Genomic DNA, 27,857 nt, shown 5'->3' on the forward strand with positions numbered 1-27,857 from the left:
GTAATAAGTAATAGCTAATGTGTGCAGGAAGGCTGCCAGTAAACTCCTGCAAGGTAAGACAAGCCCATTAAGTAATTGTGCTCCTTCTCTGCCCACTATCTGAATAGGCACTCCACTTTGAGTTTGATAAAGAAGTGGCCTTTCCTTTCAGGATGTTTTCTCATGCCTTGCACCTATCCAGCTGAACCAGGTCTTAAAAAAAAAAAACAAAAAACACCACACCAAAAAAAAAAAAAAAAAACAAAAAACAAAAAAAAAAAAAACAACCACCAAACAAAACAAACTCAGCTCCTGGGTTAGCTGTATAAATATGCTGTATTTTCCATCTCATTGCTCATTTTATCCTGTGCAGACACAGACTTTTGAATGAGTTGTTCATAAGGTTTTTGCCTAATGGTATCATGATCTTGCTTATATTCTCTGGTTGGATATGATAAATAAAAATGTCAGTAATAACTAGTGGATTTCTGCCAGCAAATAAGTAATTTTGTGCCTGGCTATTAGGCAGTTTGCAGCTGCTCTGTTTCAGCTGTCAATGTCAGGGTTCACTTACGAAAATCTGCACCTAAATATTAATTTTAGCCAGTGATGAGAAAAAAATTGTTATAATCATGATGTGAGAAACACCAAAGAACAGGGTTGGGAAACAACAGTAATTAGCCTATTGCCAATGGGACTGTTAAAGAAGTTTTCCTGTCTGACCAACTGGGAGCCACTTTGGCAGAAACATTCCCACCACCCAAGATTTTCACTGCTGTGACTAAAGCCCCTTCACAGTGAGCAGCTCCAGTGACCCCATGGGTGCCCCTTTTGGCTCCCTGCACACCCCACACTGACAGTCAGACAAGTTTCCTTACTGGTTCAACCCTGGGTTTCCCACAGTAGAGTCCCCCATGTTTGGATCCTTAGAGAAATTTAATTGTGGCACAATAACAAAACCAGCTCAAGCTGGGTGCCTCCTTCCTGAGTGGTATCCAGCTGTGACAAGATTGTCTTGATGGAAATAAGAAAATAATCAGCATTAGTTTAATGCGTTTGTAGGTTGTTTTGATTCTCTCTTACAAGGGAATTGCTTCTCCGCAGCTTGTTTGGTTTTTTCTTTATTGAAAATAATTATGTTCAGTGGGAAAATACGTTCTTGGAATGCAAGGTAAATGCTGATTTTAAAAAAGGAAAGGAATCAGGTTGGAGGGGAAATTATGCTAATGGTTGTATTTGTCAGTTGTAACTGCCAAGTGAGAGGAATAAAAATGAATAAATAGATAGAGTTTCAGTGCACAATCAGTTTCATGATTTAATTTCTATAGCACATTCTCCACACAAGAGTTGATTTAGCTGTTCTTATTTTCTGCAGACACATTGCTGCACATAAAGGGCCTTTTGCTATTTTTCCCCTAAAATACATGCACAATTTTTTTTTCTCTAGCTATGTTCCTCGTTTATTGTGTGGCAAAATTTTATCCTTCTATCATGAGATCTTTAAAGGATGCATCAGATCTCTCAGATGTGTCAACAGATGGATCAATAGCTGCAAGAAATAAATACTGAAATGCTTTTGTGTTTTAGAAGGTGAAGTTGTGATTTCATCAGCAGGTGTAATGCATGAACATTTTTCACCCTTTGCCATAAGCTGCACTATCTTAGGGGGTAAGAACCTGAACACAAAGGTCTGGTAATGAAACTTGCCACCTACGCTTTTGGTAACAGAAGTTTTATGAAACACTGTCTGTTTGAAAGACCATTTGTGGCGTCTCCTGATTTGAACTTCATCAACCTCACAATCCTACCACTCCACTTTCTACTGTTTCGTCTCACCATAGGCAAGAATTTAGAGAGGTTTGGTTTACTCTGCTTAGAGTTGCAACTACAGTTGCCTCAAAAGCAAGGTTAAGATGATCTACATCCCGTTAACACACCTGCATCAGGTTTGGGATGTCTACTGGTGTGCTGTAAAGGAAATGCTGAGGCTCTGCCTTGTAGTAACACCCTCAGTATTGAAATCTATAAGGTCCTATTTGTCTCAAGAATCATGTGATGGGCTTTGAGGTCCCCCAAACGTCTCTTCTGCATCTTGTTTGCTTGTTGTAAAAGAACATCTGGAGGCCAGTACAAGCAGAGAAAATCTCACTTGAAGCTATTGTTTAAGGAAGAAGTGTTGACTCAGGACATATGGAGACAAGTCTGTCATGCCAGATCTGTAGCGAACATTAGAGACTGAGAGAGGAAAGAAATTTGGAGGAAATCAACAGCCATTCACAGGTCCAAGTCGTAGCTGTGTCTGTTTCTTACAAGCTTCTTTATTTTTTGTTTTCTTATTAGATGTATACACAGATAAAAAAAAGAAAGAAAAAGTTACAAAGAAGAAATGGCCATCAGCCTCAGAAGCAAATCTTTAGTGTCATACAAATGTGCCTGATCTAAAGAATCTCAAGAACCTGCATTTCCACCATTGTATATTCAGACTGAATAATTTTAAATTACATTTTCTCTATAGGTTTTCATATCAACCCACTTCTGCAATATTTCAAGTATTTTTTTACAGCGGAAACTCTATAGCCATTACCATGACAAAAATTGAATAGCTACTCCAAGCTGATCCAATTCTGTAGTTGTGTGTGGTCAATTAATCTAGAATTCCAGTTTTTTCTGATAGACAGAAAAAGATGTTTCAGGGACTTTTTTTTTTTTTTTTTTTTTTTTTTTTTTGTGGTACGTGTCTTAACACCACTGAATCTGTCAGAGGATTTGGATCTTTTACAGAATATTCCTTCTGCTTACCCTGAAGCATTAGAAGTTTTAAGTGTTGATTTTGAAGGATGAGATCTATATTAAAGCAAAGTTGGAATAGATCTGTCTTACTCTGCCAAAGCTCAGACCTGGAACATACTGTGAAACAGGCACACAACATGTGGGAGACTGAAAAGTTATTTATGCAGGAAATTTCAAAGCACTGTGGGATTCAATTCTTCAATGTAAGTAACTCATTCTGTAACCACAGTTTCATTATCCTTTATTTTTTTATATGTAAGCTTTCAACAGTGAGAATGAACAATTGCCAAAGCTATAGGAGCTGCCAGTAGCTCTGGGGTTAAACTGAGGGGCAATGGATCTGTGGGTGTGAGAGTTTTATTTGTTGTGTGTCTCAACTTTTTCCTGTTTGAAAATCCATTTGGTCTTGTGGAAGATGTAGTGCACCCAGTGGGATGCAGCCATGGTGTGTTGGGTTTCTACAGTTTCACTGGGGTGCAGCTTTATGCCAAGGGTGGGAGCTGAAATAGGGTGGAAAAAATGTGGTCAAGGGCAAGTCTTGTTCAACAGGACCACACTTTGGCAAGCTCTACTCCTTTCAAATTGTGGGAGCTGAGTTAAAGCAACTGTTCTTTCATTGTGAGAATGCTGTAGCTGACAAACAGTTTTAATGATCAGAAGAAAATTAACACAAAATTACGTTATCATTCCCACACATGTTGTATATTTGTGTGTTAAGGAATTGCTGTTCCTGACTCCATCAGCGTTGATCAAGCCCATTATTCTGCTCTAGGGTTTTTTTTTTTTTGACAGCAACAAAAAATGAGAGCACTTGAAATTAAAGCTACATTTCATATGTATTAACTTTAATAGAAGTAAGCATCTCGGTTACCTTAGGCACAAGTATGACGAGTTACAGAGGTGTATGTATCAGCACTCCCACTTACAAATATCTCTCTCCTGTTGGTCTCACAAAGCACTTTTTATTTAAATTAGGTATAATCTGACATGGAAAATAAAGTTCTCCAAGTAATATAGTGCTTTATGTAATATTGCAGTTGTTACAGTGGTTTCAATGAAGCAATGAGAAGCAGCAATGACAAGTGAAAAAGTTATAAATCAGGAATAGCCCAGAGATGTATCTCATAGGGTTTGGTTTTTCATATGTTGTCATCTCCTGTATCCAGATGCCATCCTTGCCTGCCAGCACTGGAGGGGGAGGCAGGTTGCAGTGGGCACTGGTGTTAGTGCAAGAAGGATTTTAATGCAGTGTCTTTGGTTGAAGCATGGCCACAGATGTGTTCATGGCAGAGCTCAAATACTCTTATCATGACCACCAGAGTGGTCCTTGGCTCCTGTCCTGGAAAACAGCCAAACTGCCTTGGATAGTCTGTGGTTTTGGCTGCTGTAGCCAGGTTGTCTCCTGTCCTTGTGTTCATGCTTTTTCTTTAGTGGAAGTGCTGGCCAAAAGCACATGGCTCCTTGATAATTGTAATTTGCCTCAGTAGTCCCAGAAAACCTGCGGCAGTTGTCTCTCCCTTTGGCATAACAAAGATGAAAAGGCAGAGTCACAGGATGGATGAAGTGTGACACCTTGAATGTTCTCCCTGATCTATTTACTCCTTGTGCAGCACCAGGCAGTTGCATGCATTTCCTCCCAGACACTCATTTTGCTGTCAATGAAGTGTTCAGCAGAGATCCACAGCTAAAAAAAGCAATATACGAGATTTTTCCAAATTTGGAACACAAGCAACCAATAAACCAATAACCCTCTCCCGCCCCCCAGCCCTAGAATAAAATAGTGAAATTTGTTTGTTAGGACAAATATTGCCAGGGGCATTAGCACTGCAGCCCGTATTGAAAACAGCTTCTTATTCATAGTAAGGTTGCCTCAAAAATTTGGGACCATAGAGACATGCTACTGCAAAGACCTTTGACAACAATAGCATTTTATTCACACAGAAATTCTTCATTTGCATGTAAAAGGGAGTTATGAAAACAGAATTTCATAGACACAATTTTTATTTAAGAAGACATTTGGTAAATGCTAGCTTTCTCTTCAGCCTAAAACAAGCTAGCCTTCCTCTGATGTATTTAAGAATTGCCTAGCAAACTCGCTTTTTGCTTAGTTTTTGAAGTCTCCAACAACATGTCTCAACAGGATTAGAAGCTCTTTCTGTTGAAAAGTTTTGCAGTTCAGAAGGCAGAATGAGACCAGATTATTAGGTGCTACATTTCCATGGTATTTCAGCCTAAAAGTGGTCTTCTGGCAGCAAAAAATGAGACATGATCCTTGTTATCTTGCACCTTGGGCCATGGTTCACTCTGGCACAAGGGAACATAAGATGCTGAAGGCAACCTTGTGTGTCATGGTGATGTAAGACATGAGACAGAGAAGACCCAAGCCAACAGTTCTCAGCATATTGCTACTTGAATTTCAAAGAGTGAGTATAAAACCAACAAAGACTGCAGTGCAAAGCAAGGCAGGTCATCACATTCACATGACATTTGTTCAGCTGTAAAAGGACACTGCAGGGACAATAAGGACGTGGCCTCAGCACTCTTGCAGAGTCGGGGGCTGTGTCGTGGATTTGATCAAGTACGAGGAACACATGCATACAATCAGTTTTACAATTTTCAATACAGCTATTTGAGAACACAATGAAACTTTTATGTAAGCTTCCTATTAGAGCATATGTTACTGATTTAAATAACATTCAGGCTTTAAAAGTTTTTGTTTCAGATGTCAGAATTGTCTGTACAATCAAACCATTGTGTGTTGACATTGACCATATTGATGTCATCACAGTTATCACGGCTTGATAAATTCCACTTGATTTGATTTCTGTAGATCAGAGATGGGATTCTTTTATTCCTTTATTTTGTAAGACTGTAGTTCGGTCACTCTCTTACAATCTAAATTTCTCTATTTACCAGTGTGTTCATTTTCAGAGAAATCTTTAAAATAAATAAAATCTACATCAATGGCTATTTTAGATGTGTTGCTTCTGAAGATTTATTCAATAGATGCAGGTGTGCTTTGAGATACTGCTTGCAAGTTCCATGGATTTAGTGCTTTATTTCTAGGTAAATGATTCAAAACTGACTTCAGGAAGAAACGTTGGGGTTCAAACTGGCGAAAATGTTCAAGGTTTTGCTGTTGTGTTTACTGGGTAGCTTGAGCTCAGTGGAGCTATTCAGGATTTATTGTCATGAAACCAAGAGTAGGATTTGGCTCTCTAGGTCTGATATTCATCCAGTAAAAATTTGGATGGATCAAATCAGTCCCTGAAGAACAAGGATGTTGGATTAATGGAAGAACACATTATTTCTCAAACTTGTTATTAGGTGCTGTGAGCCAAATTGTTCATTGCCCCTCTGCTCTCTCCCCAGCCTGGGGGAGTGATGACAAGATGGGAGCATCGGATTTCATGGGAAAAAATGCTAAATGGTTATGCACAAGTGGGGAGGGTGTTGCCAAGGCCCTCACAGAAGCACTGGGCTGTTTGATGAGTTCCCATCCCCGCAGCAGTTATTTTGAGATAGTTGGAAGCCAGGCTTCAAACTCTTCAGTTTATTAATACTGCTTTCTCAAAATAAATTATAAATGCAAATTTTGGGGTTGAAAGTGACACTAGGGGAGTCTATGTTGATTTCTTGGCACTTTAGGATACTAAAAACATGATCTGATATTCCGTGTGTGTTTTGCAGGCAAGCATGTGTGTAGGAGCACATGTGGAGTAATTACTCAGGAGGACTCTGGTTTGGCGGCTTCAGGGGCTGTAATCCTCTGTTTATCACAATCAAAGGTTATGATGTACACATCTCCACCCCATGCTCCATCTCTCTGCCTCAAACCTGTCTTGAATGAACCATAGCAGGACATATAATGGCTTTGGTTATTAATTCTTTGCCTTTCCTGTAAAGTTCCCAGCTTCCACATCACTTGGGACAGGACACTTTTCCACTGGATTTGGATTATTCATTGTATTGATGGGAGCAGTGGTTTCCTCTATAGTGTCTTCTCTTTCCTTCTATAAGCTCTTTGTCATTGGTACATCACTGGAGCACTCCTGTGCTGCCACCAGCCTTGTACAATGTCTCATCTTTTTCCTTTCAGCCATCAAACTTTTCAATCCTGCTTGCTATTTTTCGAATAGGTGCTGTAATTTTCTGTATGTTTATATCATGCCCAATACAGGAGAATTCTCATCTCTGACATGTGTCTCATTAATTTCAGCCTTGGCCAATGATTATTGTGGGAGGACTGTTTTTGGGGGGACTGCGTGTATAATTGTAGCAGATTTTCTCTCTTACTACCCTGATAAATTGTTATTAAGAGTTTATTATTACATTAAAATAGTCTACCCTAGTAAATCATTATCAGAGTGCAGATTCTCATTAATTCCATTTCAATAAAATTCAATAGATATATCTCCCCAGTTTGGGCTGATCTCACCCTCTGCACTTAACATCAATGAAAACATGCCTGTGTGTACACTTGCACGCCCACGATGGTCATGTGTGCTCAAACAACTCCTCACTTTGCTCTCATCCCCTCCAAGGTGGATGTGCCAGATACTCTAGAGCTGGTCCCAGAGGAGACACTCCCATCTCTTGCAAGCTCTTAAGTTCTCATCTCACCAGCCAAAATATTTCAGAAGAATTTTCAGAAATGCAGGTGCGTGCAGTCGTGAGGAGCAGCTTGCTTTGAGCTCCATGGCTGTTTCACCTTACAGCAGCCATGCTCTCAAGGGCAATTATCTCTATAGTAATTAACAAGGGAATTTTCTCTGATGCTGCAGCATGAGTCATGCAGCTTCCAAAAGATTAGTTTGTTAGTTACTGAATAAAATGTTTGCAGATGTACTTTGCTGTGATAACATCTCTGACTGGGGATGACTCATTACAGATGCAGGAGTAAAGATCTGCAGGGCCAAAATATGACGGCATGATCCAGAATTTTAGGCTCCTCTAGCAGCTAGCATGACCCCAGTGTCAGCAAGAGGAATTTGGTTCTGCAGCAGGGCCCAGAGGAAAAAGTGTTTTTCCTCTTCTCCTCACTGCCTCTACATTAGCAGGGAAGGAGAGGTAACAGTCATTTGATCTTCCTGAGAGCTGTAGTGCCCTTCTTGAGGGGCAGAAGAAGAGAGACCTTGGGCTGCTAAGTTTATTCCCTGAAACAAGAGAGCAAAACTGAGCCAAGTCATACCAAACAGTGCAACAAAGTTCATGCTTTCTTAATATTTTGTTTCTTGAGTTAAAGATGAGCTTTGAGAGACCCAACTTCAGCCTTGTAAGAAACCACTTCCCATTAGCTTCCATATTTTTTTCTATTCTGAAGTGTGTGTTTAAGCTTTTTTTTTTTTTTTTTTTTTTTTTTTTTTTATAACAATACCCTGTTATGAATCACTGGGTTGCATTGTGAACATGCAGTGGTTCTGCCTTCTGCAAGTACCCAAGACATGGGATGTATAGCCTAGTTCCTTTGTCTGGAATACAAATCCTCATCAACTTTGTTTAGTATTAACCTTGAAAGTGCTACTCCTGACTCGTGCCAGTTAGCTGGAGAGTCAGAGCTGCAACCCGTGAATGAAACTGGAATGGATTTGACACTAAACTTAGTAGCACAAATTGTGAAGAGTAAGGTAAGTAGGCTTTAGAAGTCATTTCAGTTAGGGTCGTCTTCTGATGGTGTGCACAGCAGGAGAATGCTTTAAGGACTTGTTAGCTGATAATTCCTAGTGAGTGTGCACCATGCATGAACTAGCACATGGTGTGAGCATGGACTGACCCTGTCTGTGTGCACTGGCTTTAACCCAGTCAGCTCTGGAACAGAAAGTTGTGACAAACTAAGAGAAATAGGATTTAACTCTGGAAGTCTTAGGTTTCTGAGTATGAGCAGGAAACTGCTTCCACAAATGTATGGAGTGATCAAGGACCAGAGGGAATAACTGTTGGTTCTTGGGGCCCTATGTAAGAATTTCTTGGGAATTAATCCTCTGGTTTGCTTTGGCATTCTTTATATTGACAGAGAAACAGTAGGAAGAAGCATATTACTGCAGTCTCCTTCTGTGGCAAAAACCCTTCAGTTAAAAATTCAAGACAAAATAAAAATGAAAATAAAGTCCATTCACCATATCTTACTCTGACCATATGTGGAGTAATCAGGTTAGGATTGTCTTCAGTTTGCTGGCCTAACAAGCAGAGCGTCTATCAGAAACATTGTTTCAATGACACAAAACTGAGAGTGACTGCTTCCCTTTATCTCTGTTCAGTGGTTTACAGAAAAGAAAATTCTGCACAAATTTGAAAAAATTCCAAAATTTGAAAATCTCATCAGTGTTTGAAGAGGGTCATGAAATGAGCAGTGCAATCCCTTCACATTATTCCTAATGCCATATTTGTGTTTATGGCTGTGTCGGCCTTGCTTGATGGTAGGTTCTGTTTTTGTAATTTAATTTAATTTCTTTCTTATTATAGGCATTCAGCTTGCAAATCTAATAATAAATTTTCTGTAAATATTACTTTGGGAGGCATCTGTTCCTTAAGGAAGCCTTAGAACCAATTTTTGTTTTATTTAGAAAATAGACACAATGTAAAAAGCCCTGGAAGATCTTGTGCAAGGCCAGGGAGGTGGTGATGTGAATTTGGCTTTCTTCATCCTTGTGTTACTAGAGGCAAGCTTCCTGGGTGCACAGAATTCACTGCAGGTGTTGTGCTTCATATCCCTTGAGGGTTTTCTCCTCAAGGGAAGACTAGCCTTAGATAGAAAGAGATGTTCAATGAGACTGACATTTTTCTTTTTTGCTTAGTTCTGGCCATTGAGTCAGCTGCAGTGTTTGTGCCCCAAAACGATAAAATGTTATATAAACACATTGTGTGGTGTATCCATTGTGAGCTTGTTTAAATGGGCAGCATCCAGGGAAGGGGTAATTAGTCACCCAATGCCTGTGGCCCCTACAGTGGTAGAGGATGGATGAGGTCAGATAGGTCTGAATGATGCCCATGGCCATACCAGTTCCCTAGGAGGCAAAGGGGTGAACACCCCCAGTTTCACCTAGAAACTTCCATTCAGCCCTGCATTTGGCCCATCACAGAAGAGAGGCACCTGGGGATATTCCTTGCACTCAGCCTTTATTCAGGCTTACATAGGCTCCCTTCTCCTGACAAGGCCCTTCCCAAGTATTCAGATGTAGAGAAACAACAAAAAATGCAGATAAGAGTAAAAGCACTCCTAAAAGTGCTTTGACTTACCACTCATAAAAGCACTCTTTCCTGGCCTCTGGGACTGGCTGGATGCCCATATCCCTATAGCAGGCAGCTTGACTACAGGGGTTTTCTGCAAAGCTGTATCAAAGCTGCATAAGGTTCTCAGAGGGCAATGCAAAGCTGGTCTTGTTCCCTGTCATCCACAAAGAGAAGACATCAGTACAACTGTTACCTTGATATTACAAGGGCCCCCATGACTTCTATCTTCTGCAATTTTCTGAAGGAAACTAACTATTCTCTGTATTATAAGAATGAATATTGTAAGAGATAGCTAATCAAAAATTCTGAGGTCCAAAAACTTCTATTTAAGGACTATTTTATTTTTTTATGCGGTCCTGAGAAACTGGCCCAGCTTGAGTATGGATGTTGGACAAGATGACTTTCCTTCCAACTCAGCCATTACTGTGTTTCTGTGAATTCCATGCTAGTCTCTACCTTCTCTGATAACTGTCTTTGAATTTAGTTATCTACTGTTCGGTTCCTTATCATTCAGATACTCTGATATCATGGCTACAGTCAAGAATTCTGAGCTTTTGGTTTGGGATTTTATAAAGTGTTGTATTTAGTTTGTGTTATACTAGTGGCTTTATGCAACTAAATGTTACCAAAGATAGCAGGTGATAAGCCCCCAGTTTGATTTATCACCCTTTTTGTGTTATCTTTGTATTGTGCAGCACTGTAGTGTCAGTGGGACATTACACGTGTGGGCTTAAGCAGGTCAGTGTCAGTGAGTGATTTTCTGGGTTATGACCAGAAGGTTTAAAGTTCATATAAATGATGCCTTATTGATATTTTGCTATACCCAAAGAGTGGGGGAAACAGGATGGAAAGGATTATCATTTCCTGCTGATTCAAAAACTATCATTTGGCAAAAGTGTTATTCCATTCAACTGCAAAATCAGAACAGAGGGACAGAGGGACAGAATGAGACTGACTATGCAATCAGCTCAGATATGTTAATCTGGGTTATATGAGTACAGCCAGTGATCCCAGTGTACGAAAACCCCACTTAATTCTCAGCAATTGCATGTGATTTGTGGCAGAATTACCATGGTGTAGCTCTTGAAATAATCTTAATCAAACAGAGCTGGAGTGGCATGTTGTCATACAAGAACAAAGATGACAGTGGGATAAGTAAATAGGGGTTAAATTTTATCCCCTGCTTTCGAGTGTGAACATTTTTAATGGAATTTCTTGTAAACAATGTGAGATTTGAAGAAAGTAGCAGTGGCCTAGTCTTAGGAAAAAGAAAGCGAGTCTTGAATTTTTTCACTCATTCAAATAGAGCTTGAATTGTTTTTTATAAGGGATCTTGGAACCTCATTGTCCCATCTTCATGTCCTGTGGATGGCTCGGTGTGGGCTCTCAGATTTAGATGGGATCTCTTCCTGCAGCTCTCTAAAAGTAAGTATAGATGTGTCTGCCAAATGACAATCTCAGAACTATCTTCAGTTGATACTTTTTTCTTTTAGTGTTCATTCTGCTCACCCTTTGCTTTTCTGGCTGGCTTTGCTTTGATGCCTTGAATTGTGTGAATTAGTGTAAGAATGCTATAAAATAGCTTTTTAAAATGAGGTCTAACATTCAGGTCTGCTCCTGAGTAGGCCTAAAGCAGTATATGGCTAAATTAGCTCTTGTTATTTAAGACTGCAACAGCCACACTTTATAAAATGTTCACTCCCTTGCCAGTTTCATCCTATGACTTTTAGTATTTCAGATATTAGAAAACATTTTGCAAAGCTTCAGTGTTACTTGTGCAAGCCCATGGTTTAAGTGTTTATTCTGTTTATTTCTCCTGAGGAACTCTACATTGCTTATAACAATATCTCTGACTTGAGCCAGCTGACTTGGCTGGATCACCTTGAGGTTTTGGACCTGGAAGGGAATAATATTGAGGACATCAACCAGATGCAGTACCTGCGACTTTGCTGCAAGCTAAGCCACCTGACAGTGGAGGGCAACCTTATTTGCCTGAAGCCAAATGCAGAATCTGCAGAGGTGAGGATTTGGTTTGCCCATATTGTGTTAAGTTTTTGTCAGTGCTTTTTAACTGTCAGTTGGAAATGAGAAACATTTCTGCATCTTCCTACTGCATCATTCTAAATGATGACATGGGATACATTTCCCACCTTTAATTTCTGTTGATTTTGTGGTCTCATCAGTGTGGTGTCCAAGATGACCACAAGTGAAAAAAAGACTGCTAGTAAAGACTTGGGCCTGTTTCCCAGCAATATGAGGAAAAACTTCTCTCAGAGTATGAGCACTGGAACAGGCATCCCAGAGAGGCTGTGGAGTCTCCTCTCCTGGAGATACTCAAAACCCATCTGGATGTGATCCTATGCAACCTGCTCCAGGTGAATCTGCTTTAGCAGAGGGACTGGATTAGGTGATTTTAAGAAGTCATTTCCAATATCAACCATCCTGTGATTCTGTGGTGAGATACCCATTTTTGAGAGTTTTGCATTTCTTTTGGAGCCTCTCCAGTACAAAAGCAAGTCCTTCAACACCACCATGCTCAGAAGTTGAGCCCTCAGAAAAACAGTGCTTGAGGTAACTAGAAAAAGCTATAATGTTGGAACCACTTGTTACTCTCTGCCCTGAAAGGTTAATTTTTGGTCATGTGATTTTAAAATTACCAAAAAGACCTTCAAAAAAAGCTGAAGATAAAAAATATAGTGATTCACCTCTTACATACTAAAATGATAGAATAATTTCTGCTGAGGTATTTTGTTGAAGGCATTAAAGAGCCTCTGTGTTGCAAAGATGAGAACACAGTAATACATGATCTGATTTGGGTTTCAGGCCACTCAACAAGCAGAGCAAGGGAGATCTAATTCATGAACAGCCTCAGAGCTTTATTACTCTCTTTCACTTTCTCCTGCTTCATAAAAAAGCATTGTTGGGATATTAAAAGACCAACATATTGCCATCCAGGTCTTTTGGAAGGTCTGTGGACACACAGATTTATGTAAAACACAGGTCTCACTAAGGATGGTGCAATTCCCAATGGCACCATAAACAGCTGATAATGCAGGTCCAAAATGAGAGCTGATGCTGTTATCCCACTGCAATGTATTCCATAGCTTTCCTGTGTGTTTTAAAGAAGTCATGATGATGCTGTTAAATTGCCTAAAAGGTTGTGTTTGATATTTTTCCTGGACTTAGACTTGAAAACAGGTGCTAACACTAAAACTCAGTCATGCAATAGATATATATTTTAAATCTTGGCACTTCTTAAATATATGAGTTAATAGCATTTTTCAGCTGTAATTGTTGGCTTGATCTTATTGTTCAGTAAAAGGGGCCATGGAAGGTAGCTCTTTAGCTATCATAATTTTCCTCTCTGGAATTCAAAAGAAAATATTACATACTTTCCTTTCTAGTTTGAACTGGTAGAATTATCCTTAAGGGACCACACTGTAACTGCTTGTAACCAAAATGATTTCTCCATTTTGGTACATTTCTCCCTTATGAAAGATGTAATCATGAGAGGAAAAACATATTCCTACAGTAAGGAAGCACTGCCTGCTTGTGATGGACAAGGCATGCCTGCTTACTCTTTCTACTCCTATGGAGATGAATACAGCTACTGACACTTCCTTTCATAGCTTCCTACTGTAGAAATGGTGCAGTGTATCCTAACAACACAGAAGGTCTCATTCTACTCCTTTGTTGTTCCTCTTCAATGAAAGTGGGATTTTTGGAGGATTTGGCATCTTAAGTGCACTTGTAATGGAGAAATGTCAGATTTCTTATGGCTTGTTCAGGTGAGGAAATCAGTCCTTGGGATAGTCTGCATGTTGTCCTGTAATGGAAGTACAAAGAGCAGTAGTATGTTGTGGTGTGCCCTCCTGCTCTTCTCCATGCAAAACAGCTGTCTCTGCTCCTGTGCAAGTAGGTGCTAAGATCTGATTAGTGAGAGATGCCTCTGCCCAAATTGCAGTGCAAACCTTATGCCAAAATCAGTGATAGAGATTTTATTTAACAGTAAATGTGAGGTAGAGAAATAAAAAGAAATAGAAAAGAAGGAGAGAGAATCCCAAGGATCCAGTGGCATTCTTGTTGATCATTCTTCAGCCTGTGCTTCTTGGTGATAGGGTCCCAAGGTCATTCAAAATTTTCCATTCTTCATATATTTTAGCAAACAAAGGAATTAATGCTCATTACCTACACAGTTCTCTATTTGTTAAATTATTATCTCTTGCCTCTAATGCTAATTAGCCCACATGCTTAGTCTTTCTTTTCTTTTGAGCCAGTGATCATGATCTTCCCCTGTCAGAATTACCTTTTACCCAGTGGGAACTGATTTCAACAGAGTTCCTTGTGGCCTGTAAATTCTGGATTTTTTTGTTTCCATTATCAGTGATACCTTCTTCTTCCCGGCTTTGCTAACCTCTCCCTAAGTCTAAGATAAGACCCAGACAATGGTACCACCTTTATCTTATCTGCAGTCCGAGTTCCAGGTATCCACAGGACTATCTGTGGGGGTTTCAATGGTCTTTGTTGGTCTCCAATGTGAATTTGTCTGGGGAATCAGAACAATGGTGTATTTTGCACTGAGTTGTAGCAGAAGCAGACTCTGAGTTTGCTGTAGTCTCCCACCCAGTGTCTGTGTTGGGAAAATGCTTTGCTCTCAGTTGGTTACAAAGTGAGGCCTGCCCTTGGCTGCTGAGAGCTTCTCCATGGGCTTTGTTGCTTTCTTGATTTCAATGGATGTTTGCTCTTTTTCTGGTGTATAGAAAAGCCATATAGAAAAGAGTAGATGTGGGCTTATTTTGGTGTGCCCTTAGTGGCCAGCTCTAATTCCTCAAGCTCCTTCTTGTAGTCTGGCCCTTGCTAAAGGTCTGTAAAAGCTCTCCTATTTATTTACTTTTAATCTACAGAATGGTCCAGCTAAATTTACTGCTCTTTCTTCAGATGGCCTGTCTGGTCCCTATAATTTGATTTTCAGATGAGCTCATCTTCCCCTGTTATCTATACCAAGAGCAACAACTTGATGATAAATTCTGCAGCCTCTGTTGTTGTAATGTAACATGAGCATAACGTGATTCTTCTCTCCAACAGGACATGGCTGGGAATTGGCTGTAGCTGAGAAAGGTTGACTTACTTTTTTAAATTAAGATTAAATACTTAGTTTGAGAAAATTAGTGTCAGTCTCTTAACTACAACTAACACATTTTATTTGGTGAGTTCCCTTTGCCAATGTCAGTGCTGCATTGTGCAGAGAGGGGGAGCATCCAGCCAGCCAAGCCGCACAGAAAGATTTCTGTTGGTGACCAATCTGCATTGAATGACGACTTGGCTTTGTGAGATTTCTAATATTTCATGCAATGTCCTGAAAAGCATAAGATTTGCCTGGGTGAACTAATTGATTGGTGGGTAGCTGTCCATTTGTATTCTGCCACTATCAGTGCAGTCTTGCTATATAGGTTTTTTACTGTGTGCCTAAAAACACCATCCATGGACGTGCTCTTTCTTTGTCCATCAGCAGGTGTAGCAACACTCATAACATGTTTTCAAGTCTTTCTACCACCTGACTATTGATGCAAACACCAGAGAACCACAAAAGCAGGGAGACAGATTGGCTGAATGCTGAGGGTGCCCAGGCTTTCCCTGGGTATCAGTTGCCTTCTATGCTTTTGCACATTATACATAATATAACAAAGACAAATGGCAAAGTCATCAGTGGGTAAACAACAAAGGAGCTTTTGGGTGAAGGCCATGTCTTTGCAGTCCTCAGGACATATTCATGATCAATTCATGTAGAAATATGTGAGGAGCATTTCAAATTATACGGCAGTCATACAAATTGAACAGCACTGTGCTACTGGAAGTCCACAGACTGTTAAATAAACTGACCACTTTCTCAATTTCTCCAGGACCGAGACTATAATTACAGAGCAGAAGTAAAAAAACTCATTCCCCACTTGAAGTATTTGGACAGAATACCAACAAGCCAGACTGCTCTCCTTCCTTCCAAGAAGATGCATGAGGATTCTCTAATCATCAAGGAATCCATCAAGGAAGGTGGTTTAGCCAAAGACATTTCATGGTTAGGTATGACAGGTTTCCTGTTCGGGTTAATTTTTCAAGTTATGATGTGTAAAAAAAGGAAGATGGAGAGCAAACCGACCTCTTTAAAGCCAATCTTTACTCATAGTGAAGGGACAAAGGATGTTGTCTTCTTCACCTGGGAAGTAAGAAAGCTGTAATTCAGCAGATAACAGTGCAGATATAAATGGAAGTTGACCTAAGCTGGGCATCAAGATCAAAAAATGCAGACAACTTCTAGAGCATCAAGTAAATACAGCAGTAGCTGGGAGTCTGTACTTAGGGCTCGTTCTGCATGATGGGAAGAAGCAAAGCTTGGAAAGGAATGTTTCAACAACAGCTGTTCACAGCTCTTTCCATGGTAACAGTCAATCCCATGTAGCATGAATGTAGTAGGATTTCCTATTCCAGTTTAATTATGGGAAAGGCAGTCTGGTTACCACCCTTCAGTGGTAGCAACATACAAGGAAGATTGCATGGTCTTGCAAGAGATCTGTTCCACTATCTTTGTTACTATGATTAAATTCTTTACATTCATTAGTAGAGAATAAATAGTTTGAAAGTAAATCTGTTGTCCCCTTGCCTGCAGCCTTGGTAATAGTTCAGATGTCCATGCTTTTACATGTCATGCTACATGCACTTTACCACATACTATTAAATATTGCAAAGTATTTCCTATAACTGCTCATGTTACTTCCCATTAGTGTGGGCAATGCAGTTGGCTTCCCAGCCTCCTCCCCAGGTTGTGGTTTGCCTGCCAACTGTACTCCATTAAAAATTTAGTTTCTTTTGGAATGAGTACATACATTTGTCATTTATTGAATTTCTATGGGTCCAAATCATTAGTTGTAATAGTAGTCATGGTAGGTAAAAAATCCATTAAAATCTGATCCCTCAGTGATCGTGCTTTGGCAACATCACCTGAGGTTCAGAAAACTAGTTAACAACGTTTGCTGACAGAAGCAGTAGGGGGGGGAGCACAAAATTTTGAATTCATGTGATTTCCTGGTATAACCAGACTTATATTCTTGCTGGCAGCTGTAAACCAGCAAGTTCATACAGTCAGGTCCAGACATCCCAGTACTTTCCAGTAGCAATGTTGATTTGGGTATTTCTCACATGGTGTATATTTCATGGGTTCATATTAACAGCTGTGCCCAAGATATATTAAAGGTCCCCAACACTCAGCTCTTAAGGAAATGGCCATATTATCACAAAGCTGATGCCTCACTTTGGAGCTGGGAGATGCTCAACACTTTAAAAAGCAAATTGTTCATCTGGGCACTGAAATGAAATTCTCTCTGCCATGGGTTGTTGGCTGCATATGCTGCTCTTAGAGTTGTGCTCCCAGGAGAGTCAGCAGTTGAGCAGGTAAGAGGACAAGGCTCTGTCTGCCTTTGCTAATTTTTGTATAATCCTTCCTGTCCTGTAGCATTACAGGAAAGTTTTCACCTTTCTTTCTATGGTAGAGAACTATCTGTCTCTGAGGAGGTACTCAAAAAATCTATCACTGCCATTCCCAGATTTCTGTAACTCCTGGTACAGCTTCCCTTGTTTGACTGCTAGCTCTGGTAAGGTGTCCATCACCACCTGAATTGTGCCAGGGCATTTAAGCAATGTATTTTAAGACTGAGGTCTAGGCTGTGCCTGTGGCAAGTCTGGAATGGTTCCTCTGTGGACAGGTGGGCAGCAAATGAGAGGCAGTTCACCCTTATCCTGGGCATGCAGGCAGGGAAAGTAGCAGAGCCCTGGATGTGTCCAGGCTCACCTGTGGGACAGTCTGAGGTGGGTGGTGAGCACAGAGCAGTTCCTGACCCATAACCCCAGCAGTCCATCTCTAGTGCCCAGGAGCAGAAGGGCAGGAAGGGTTATCAGTTTAGTTAGGGATTCCCAGATTCTACCATGACTGTGCAGCACTGGAAGGCCTCTGTCTCTGTGCTGGACCCATTCCAGCATGTCTCTTTTAGCTGCAGTTACATATTTTTCTGTCCCCTATAGCTCCAGCTGTGCAGCAGCAGTCACCATATTGGCAAGGTACAGTGATGGTGTGGTTTGAAGCCTTGCACAACTGTGCTTACACTAATGAAATCTCTCTTCTAGATCAGTATCTTGGGGAAGTAGCAAAGCAGTCTGGATGCAGCCCAAAACCCCCAACAACTTCCAGACCTGGAAATGCACAGTGTTCTGCTAATGTAGGAACGTGTGATGATGCCAGCCTCTTGTCCAGTAGCTGTCCTCTTCCAGATCCCACTGTTTTTCCTGATAAGCTGTTCACGGAAGATAACTCCAGTGATTTGACACATGGTAACGTATGTTTTTTTAATCCTGTTCTTTCCCACACCTCCACCTCCTTCTGAATGTTATTACTGATGAAAGCTTTGAATACCACCCACCCATGCCACTGCTAATCAGGTTCAGCATATGTTGTCTACCATGAGACTTACTCGCTCCAGTGTAAGCTTTCCTTTATTTCCCCCTGCAGCAGAAGGTGCGAGTCACCTGGGCTGCCCACTCCTCAGCCCCATACTGCCCCCATGCACTCTGTGCTGCTGTCCCTTTTCACAGCCCCATACTGCAATGCTTCTCCCCTGCTGGCACTGCCTTTCAGACCTCATCCCAGCTGTCCTGCTTGAGTAACATCAGGCTCATCCTGTTCAGCCATGGGAACGTGGTCCAAGGGAGTCCTCTGGAGAGGTGTGGTGATGCACATCCACTCCCCACTGGATCATGTGCTCAGACTGTGTGTACTGCAGCCTCACACTGCAGCAGTGTCACTGATCCCAGTGAGCTCTTTGTTTTGGGTTTCCAGAGGTTGGTCCCTCAGCAAAAAGAGTCAGTTCCTTGACTTCACATTGTGGTCTACAGGCTAGCCCAAAACACGGGTCTACCATTGCCCTTCTTGCCCCTAGTCACTTGGAAATACCACCCATCCTTCCCTGACTCCTGGAAACACCTTGACGGTGTAACCCCACCAGCTCACAGAATGCAGATTAGATAAGAAGATGGCATTTGTTTCCAGGCTGCTTTGTGGGCTGCTTTTCTCAGATGCCAGTCTCTCCTCAGTTCCCTGCCTATAGGTAGGACTCAGGATGATGGATTAGATGAAGCAATGCAGAGTCAACAGCTGAGTGCACATTTGGAAATGTAACTGGAAACCAAGCACAGTTTGTCAGGGAATGAGACTGTAATTTTACATGCACTTTTAGGCAGCTAACACTAGTGGTAGAGACAGTTTCACCCAATGTTCACTGCTTCTTCTGACCCTTCACTGCCTTATGTCGTTAACCTGACTTCGATCAAGATCCAGGTGAAAAGTAATCCAAAAAAGTCCCCCCAATTTTTTTTATTTTTTTTTTTAAATCTGAATTTGTTTCCTGGTCTGACTGATCATGTGTCTCCACAAATATTTGCACCAGCACAACTAAAGAGACAGGGCAGGAGCAGAAGAAGACAGATTCTGGTGGAAGCAGAGAAAACTGCCTCTTAGCAGCAGTGTCAGGCCATGCCAGCTGATACTGTGAACCTACACCATTAAATATTACAGCTTCCTGTCTGTGGGAGATTATATTGACTGACTTCAACAACAGCACCATTTGTTAGATGCAGGAGTAAAATGTTTTCTTTTTTCCTGTTTTTCTTAGGATTCCGTCAAGTTATATGTGGGAACCCCGCCAAGGCCCTCCATGTGAGGAGGCAAAAGCTAGGTGTATGTTTTTCTTGTATACTTCATATTCCTGCATGGTGACCCTCATAACTCCTGGGATAAACTGAACTCCCACTGTGGCTTGTAGCAGCTCACTCTCTTCTGTAGCCCAAGAACCCCCAACATGCAGTTGTTGCCTTTGAGGAGGACAGAGGGTCTCCTGCCATGGTGTTGCACGTGCCCATGTTTTAGTGGCAGTGGACCATCAGCTGCAAGGGAACATGTGAAAATCACATATCAGCTGCCGGGGGCAGACTTCCTATCATCCTGCAATGGGCAAAGTACAAGGCAGGATTGCAACATTTGATGGTTTTTCTACAACAGCTATTAAGAAAAAGACTTTTTTCAGCAGTGTTTCTTTGATGTTGGTGTAAACAGTCAGCCTAGTAATACTGCAAGGTCATTCCTATTACCTAAAAAAACACAAAGCCAAAGTTTGTTCCTCTTGGCAGTGGGGTGGTACCCCTGCCCTGCAGGTCAGCCTACTCATTTCAGCAGTAATTCAGTGAGAGGATACCCATGTGTGTAAAGGGGAGCAGCCTGGCTTGTCATGGTCAGCTTTTGTGGGCCATGAGGTTCAACACAGCACAGCTGAACATGAGTAGATTCAAACAGGCTGGGCTAAATCAGGGAGATGCACAGGACATGGACTTAATGCTGTCAAGTGATGTTAAAGAACTGCAGGGGAAAAAAATGCACTGCCCTTGTCTTTCTGCTGCCACTGCCTCAGCATAGGAAGCTTTTCTGAAGCAAATTTGAACATTTTAGTGGATTATTATGCGCTAAAAACTGGGATGTGGAATTGAACTGTGGTCATATACTGAGTGATGCAGTTTCTGTGGTACTGGTCTTAATATGCTTATTGGTATAGGTGCTATAGTCTTATATCCAGTGAAATATAAATCAACAATTTTGTAACTGCTACCCTGGGTTCCTTAGGCTGTAACACTACATGACTAGGGAGTGAGACTTCTAAAAACTGAGGAATTAGAAAAGTATGAGGGATGATCTAAAAACTCAAAAACAACAATGGGCTTTGATGCATTCTAAAATCTAGAAACGGAGCTGAGAATTGTTCCCAGGGATATCTAGATAACATCTGCCATTTCCACAGCCACCTGCTGTGAGCTCTTTGAAACCGTCTGGTCTGACGACAGAAAACCTTTGTGTCTCTGGACGAGGACGAGATCTGCACCAGGAAAAGATGCCCCCTGACCTGGGAGCACGGACAGAGCAGCACAAGGGGTGAGACGGCCGGGGAAATCTTGCCGTGCAATAAACCGTGCATTCATTTTGTGCTGCAAAAATAAAACCAGCGCTTTGGCCACCTGGTGGCGGATCCGAGGGATAGTCTCGTCCTCCTGCCTTCCTGTCCCTGCTTTGGGCGGTAATCCCCCCGCCTGGAGCATCTGCGGGATGGCAAGGAAGGAGAATCCTCTTCCTCCTCTCTGGAGCACAGGCAGGATGGGGTCACTTCCTTAGCAAGAGCAAGAAAATGACTTTTCATAACTGGTGAGCCATTCTTGGCCCTGACAGTGTCTACCTTCAGACAATAAAAGAGCTGAAAGGGGATGAGCTTTTCTGCAAAGCAGCACATTGGCCTAAGCAAACAAGAGGCTGAGAGACAAATACCACTTTGCTGAGATCTCATAGATCTCACAGACAGGTAATGGTTATTTTGGAAATAAAAATGGTTTTATTTCTTAGTGAGCTTACCTCACTGGGTAGTAAAATCCACCCCACTTCACCTGATTAACTTTAAGATGCTTGAGATAATCAGACACAGGCATCTTAGACGGCTGATCCAATTAAAATGATTTTTCATACCTCCTGGAAGGTGTGAAGTAACAGTGGGTAACTAAATCCACTGCCTGGGTGTTTGCCTAAGTGGCCATGCCAAGCTGCACTTGACCAGCTGCATAAACACACTCCAAAGCTAATTAAAGGTGTGATACTTGATGTTGTCCAGGTGCCTGCAAACAGGTCAGCAAGAACAAACCAGCCAGGCTCTGAAGGTGAATGAGGGTAAAGACTGGAGCCTGATTGACAGCTCAGAAGATGAATTGAGAGAAGCCTGTGATGAGGACCTCATGGAAAGGATTTCATTTGACCCTTCTTCCCACTCCTCCTCAGGTACTGGACTTAAACCCCTGGGTAAGGGTTGGCATTGGGCAGTAACACATGCTGTTTGTAGATAGGTGCATTGGTACCCCCAGTGTTTTATGAGATCTGGTGTCTGTGCTCTAGAGCAGCAATTGGAAAATGCCATTGCAGAGCCAGACCCTAAGCAATCCATTCCAGTTTTTAAGCAGGACATTGTGGCCAGCTGTGTTGACCATCAGTTGATATATTTCATCATTAATATGTGGAATTAAGAGGAGCAAAGGTGATCTTACACTAGCTTAGCATCAAGTCTATTAGAAGGATATGTCTCTGTCTTTTACCTTGTGTCATTAATTTATGATAGTTCCAGGTGAGTCTAAAATACTGTCATTCCTACTGAGCTGTATTTGAACTCAGCTGGCACTGATGTAAGTAATGACTGAGCTAATGATTAAGGTTTAACTGAGCAACTGGGAATTCTGGAAAGATATGCAACCAAAAGGATGTATTCAATAAAAGGTTTAAAAATGGAACATGCTCTTCTACTCAGGAATAAAGCCAAAGGCTTCTCTGAAATTGCATTTACATGAATGAAGGCAGAATTCCCACTCTTTGCTACTAATTGAATATTGTCTTTAAGAGTATTAAAAACATTAATAATGGTTATTCCAAACACATATCAAATAGAGGACCATCCATAATTACAACTTCAATCTTTTTTCTATTGTTAATAAAAACAGCTCTTTTTTTCCTCCATAAATAAAAGCGTGGGAGTTTTCATTTTACATTTCTTTCAAGGGCAAAAATGGATCTATTAAAATTTAGAAAAATACAGTACATTTTGAAAAAAAACCTGGAAATATCATTAAATTGTTCAAAGCCTCTATGTGTATTAACAGTACTATAAGAATAAAAGCTGTTTGGAAAAATCTAAAGGAATGGCCTATCTTCCAGTGACCACAGAAGACTTAGATTATGATCTCATGGTCTCTTTAGATTCAAACTGATCTTTTACTGATTTTATATGATTTCTTTACATTGAGTATGATGGTCTCATCATCTTAATAGATTGACAAGACATCACAAACATCTCACAGTGTACCTATACCTCACAGTGTCATGCCCTATAGCGCTGTGAAAGTGAGTGGTTGGGCATGGATCTGTCCATCCTCTAACTAAATCTGCTGGATGATGATGGAGTGGTTTGAAATCTAGAATTGTCTAAGGTGGCAGGGGGGACTGACCGGGATCCTAATCACACACAGAAGCGTGTCCAATCCAATGTGAGTTTCTCACAGAATAAGTTGTTGCTGGAAGCAATCCTTCTGACCAGAAAAGGACAAGTCATCTGAGCAAAGCCACTCATAAAAATGTTTGCAGCATCAGATCCATACAAACTGCATTTTTTGGAAGGCGTTGAATGTTATTTCAGGCTCTTGAGTCAGACATACCAGTCTCTCAGAGTGGCTATACTTAAAAACAAATATGAAGTTTAGACACTTTGGAAGCATATAGTATGATACAAACTGTTCCATGAAAACTTTTTATCAGCTTTACCTAGGCAGTAAAATACATCCCCATCAATTGGGAGCCACAGAGATTAACTTTCTGGGCCTGAGTTTTGGCAGATTATGTTTCTGCCCTAGACCCTGCACATCAGGCACTTAGGTACAGTTGGTTCTTTTAATAGACAAGAGAAATTGGATCCCTGCTATTTATAGAATGGTTGCTTCTTTCAATAGGCAAGAGCAATCAGATCCCTGCTATATTTAGAATGGTTCTAAGCATGTGTGCATGTTGGTTATATTTATAAATCGGCAACAAGTCTTTTTTTCTCTGTGTGTTGCACATATTACATGGAGAGAATTACATGGCTGAAACACAAACAGCTAGAAAGTAGCCCTGCATGCAGTGCAATATTTTCCCCAGAAGTCAGGCACTTTTTTATAAGATTCCATGATCTCTACCTCTGGTTTAAAAAGTGGATCCACTCATCTGTGATTATTCCTCTGCCTTGCACTTCAGATCACTGGAAGGAGTCCTAAGGTGTTTAGAAGAAGTCAGCACAAACACTGGCAAGGAATGATGCAGGTGGGATCCTGCCTGAGAACAGGAGGGCAGGTGAACTTGTGTGTGCCCTGTGAGCTCTGCCTGTGAGCTGTTCCATGCTTGGCACGTCACCAGCAGTGCTGGCAGGGAGGCTGCCAGTGAACCCAAACCCACTGTCAGGGAAAGCAATTCAACATGGCCAACATCGGGACACTTCTGCCCACCCAACTCCATCACACAGCATCTCCAAAACCTTTCACTCCCTCGGTTAGTCACTTAGCAGTCAGACAAACTGGTAAATCACTGTGCTTTCCACTCTGTTTCAGGTTTGTCACAGGCTCAGCAGGGTGCAGTGTTCTCCAACACAAAACGTTATCTAATTCCATCCCCTCCAAAAAACCCTTCACCTGCCTCTGCAGTGAATGTTGCAGCAAGATCTTGGAAAACAAAGAACCACAAGGACCTAAAAATACCCCGCCAAGAGGAGGACAAGAAATGTACACAGCAATGGCAGTCAAAGTCTCATCAAGAGAATTCAGCCCAGCCTCTGGACAAAGAACCTGCTCTCCTGGGCGTGCACACCACACTGGCTGCTGCTGGATCCCAAGGGCAGCACCAGCCTGTGGGCTGCACCAGCCAGCAAAGGCCCATTCCAGGGCCAGCAGCTGTTGGGTCATCAAGGATCAGGTATGTGCACTGAAATGCATCTGGGGAGAATGGAAGGGGCTTCATGGCAGGAAAAGGCAGATTTTTCTGTTGTGTCTCAGGTCTCCTGCTTCTTCTATAAAAAGAATTCCTTTTATTTGTACTGACATTTACCTTTGACTGTCTAAAGCTAATGAAACATTTTCCCATGTTCCTTATAGCTTGAGTATTGTAAATTTTGTATTTTCTTGAATATTAGCCCAGAATTTTGATGTGTTCTTACTGCTCCATTCTCATGATCCCCACCCAGAGCCGATTCTGTGTCTGTTGCAAAGATCTTGTGGCACTTGTTCAAAACTCTCCTCCAGTACACTCCAAGAAGGATTCCTGACATCCCACTTGGGTTTTTTTCCCTGACACAAATGCATGTTAGAATGAGCTCTGGAAAATAAAGTAGGCATTAGAGAAGTGTCACATGCACCAAAACATGTTTATTTCTGAACCTGTTTGCTGTAATTTTAGCATCATGTTGTTGCTTCTTTGAAGAAATACAGCTGAGGACCTGTGACATGACAGCTTGGATTTGAATTATTGAATGACTTTGGAGTCAACATAGGCAGAGAGCATGTGCCTTGTGTGGGAAGCTCATGTGCCTGGGGCTTCTCCCAGGCCTTGCAGCTTTTGGTTCAGTTTTCAGAGCTGGTGAGGAGAATGCAGATACGCAAATCTGGAGTGCAGTCTCACCACAGAGTTTTCCTCTTTTCCTCAGGCCCATCATGGATGAGAGCCCTTCTAAGGAGATCAACCACAAGCATCCAGCTGCCTGCTCATCCACAAAAGCCTCACAGAGGTTTAGGCCAATGAATTCTGCTTGGCCCCTGACTGCCAGATCCATTCTGCAGTCACTGCCAGACAAATTCACTGCCACAAAAACATCTCAGAACAGAAGTCCTCAGTCCTAGAAGATACCCAGTTGCCAGTGTGTGTTGGAGCCATGTACACAGTGCAGCCATGAAGGATCAATGCTATCCTGCAGCTTCTTCTGCAAGCTAAACACAGAGCAGTTCAAACAAGTAACATGATTTGCCTCAATTCAAGATACAGCTGGTCCAGAAATATTTTAAGAGCAACCACTGATCAACCAATGAGCTAATGAACTTCTTATTACAGAAAAATGTGGTTATTTTTGCAACCTATATGCACTAAAACAGAACAAATCCTATCATACTTCCTCTCATCCTCACCATGCACGGCTTTGTGAGTCAGGCAGGGACACCAAATAAAGCAAAGCATGGAGCCTACTGTCTGTGGAGTGGGCTGGAGAAGGTGACCTACCAGCAGCCAGAAATGTGTCTTTTGCAGTCCTGGATGTTTAACATGTGAGGGCCAAAACCAAGGGCTTGAGAGGAAGTGTTGACCAGAGCAGGTTCTAAGGGAGGGGTGCATTGCCTGAGGAAGAGCCCAGGAAGGCTGGGTGGTTTCAGAGTTTATGCCCCCACAGGAGCTCACCCTGTTCACAGGCATTGGAAGTTCTTGTAGGATGCATTGCTGTGGGAGCAAATACTGAACAACTAGCTTTTCCCAATGTTGATGTGTTTGTTTGCTCCATAGCTACTAGGAATGATTTGTCTCACTACCTCTGAATAGGCACTGCATTCCAGAATTTCTCTAGCAGAGCTGATTCTGTCACCAAGTGTCAGAGCATTCTCTGCATGTGCCTTTTACCTCCATCTCATTTCTACCATTTTCAGATCAAATAGACTTTCCATTTTATTATAATTTGATATTTTTAAGTGATGATGCAGCAAAACAGGGAAGCAAGAGAATAATCTCTTTCTTTTTTCAATAGGGCTTTTGCTTCATGTTCAGATGAGATCCAAAACATCTGTTTTAGTGACTGCAGTCTGTGAGATACTGTTCCAAATGACTGTGCCTTAAACTTTATGCATGCTGCAGTCTGAAGCCAAGTGTCATCACGTTTTTTCCAGTTTAAATTACTATATTAGATTACATTTTTTAAATCACTTTATAAAACAGTAATTACACAATGAGTTAATGAATTGATTTACGCTTCCTTTCTGCTGGCCATCTTAACTTAGAAAAGCAGAATAATAGACAAAGGCCTAAAACTTCCTTTTGTCATGGTACTCCTTGCACCACTTTATCTTAAAAAACAGTCTAGAGCTTGAAGCAAGTTGTCCCAGTTTTGTTGTGTCCTAGCAGAAATCATCTATCAAAATTAATTTAAAACTATGTGGTATGTGATTTTATAAATACTATGGATGCAGACAGGATTTCACCCAGCAACAGTGCCTGTGTCTTTAAATAGGCTCATAAATTTGATTTTTTGCCAGTATCACTGACCATACCATCACACACCAAAAAAGCTGGCCTTGTAAAAGAAAGAAAACACTGACAGCAGTGACCCTTCTCCATATCCAGGGTCATACCAGGGGGTGATGGGTAGGACTGTCTTCTCCAGATATTCCGAGCCTCCTTCTCAATAGACATCTTTCATTTCAAAGGGGTGGAGGGGGAAAAAAAGATCAGTGGGTGTGTAAACTGGGTCTGGACATGAGCATCTGCAGAGACAAAACTCTTGGTATGGATCTGGAAAGTCTCTCAAAAGCATCTGTGGTCCCATCCCACAGCAAACTCCACTCGGCTCCATGTATGCAAAGAGCAAGGAGCTTCTTTGAGCTAGCAGAGAGGATGTAGAGAAATGGTTAGAAAAAACCAGCTCTGCCCTCGTGTGTGGGAAATCAGTGCCTGAGGGCTTCATCAAAACCGTTTAACTCAGGGTTTCCTGTTGTACCTTCCCATCGGGCACCCCAGTGGTAACTTTCAGGGCTGCAGGCTGTGTGTGACCTTCAGAACAGCCACTCCACCCCTCATTAAGCAGCTCTGTCCTGCTGGTGGCCTAACCAAGGCAGTCACATGCTGCGTGGTGATGTGGTGTGTTCACAGGGGCAGGAGGAGATGTACAGTGTACCTATTGATCACTGCATCAGCTGGTGGCATTCCCTCCTCAGGTGGGTGTATTGGTGTATATTGATAGGGATGGACATATGAAACATCTGCTCTTGTGTCTGTGGGGATTTAGTGTCCAGAACTGAGTGGCCAGCCTGTCATGCATGGAACAGCAGAGAGGCTTTCTAAGAGAGCAACTCTGTGACCACAGCCCAGACTGATGGGAAAGGGCTGGTAGCCTGCTCTCTTCTCTTTGCCAGTAGTGGGTGCACCTCAGGGTTTCCCAGGGCTGCCATGCTGTTGTCTGTTGCAGTTT

At 41.7% G+C, this 27,857-nt stretch overlaps 1 protein-coding gene across 5 annotated transcripts in view; it reads left to right on the forward strand.

The window, feature by feature from the left end:
- LRRC56 (leucine rich repeat containing 56) overlaps nt 1–26,295 on the forward strand; it is a 60,311-nt gene extending 34,016 nt beyond the window's left edge. For 3 of the 5 annotated variants that reach the window (XM_083862780.1, XM_083862782.1, XM_083862781.1), the window contains exons 6-14: nt 11,328–11,424; nt 11,821–12,018; nt 15,900–16,077; nt 18,172–18,375; nt 19,713–19,777; nt 20,889–21,019; nt 21,744–21,907; nt 24,253–24,613; nt 25,341–26,295. In XM_083862780.1, coding sequence (XP_083718906.1) covers nt 11,328–11,424; nt 11,821–12,018; nt 15,900–16,077; nt 18,172–18,375; nt 19,713–19,777; nt 20,889–21,019; nt 21,744–21,907; nt 24,253–24,613; nt 25,341–25,533 — 1,591 coding nt within the window. In that variant the 3' untranslated portion in view covers nt 25,534–26,295. Of the gene's footprint in view, nt 1–7,319; nt 7,430–11,327; nt 11,425–11,820; nt 12,019–15,899; nt 16,078–18,171; nt 18,376–19,712; nt 19,778–20,888; nt 21,020–21,743; nt 21,908–24,252; nt 24,614–25,340 lie in introns of those variants that run through there. The other 2 variants (XM_083862784.1, XM_083862783.1) reach the window with 2 other exon arrangements.
- The last annotated feature ends 1,562 nt before the right edge of the window (nt 26,296–27,857 follow it).

Source organism: Zosterops lateralis (genome assembly GCF_965231275.1).
Source record: "Zosterops lateralis genome assembly, chromosome: 6".
Taxonomy (NCBI): Eukaryota; Metazoa; Chordata; class Aves; order Passeriformes; family Zosteropidae; genus Zosterops; species Zosterops lateralis.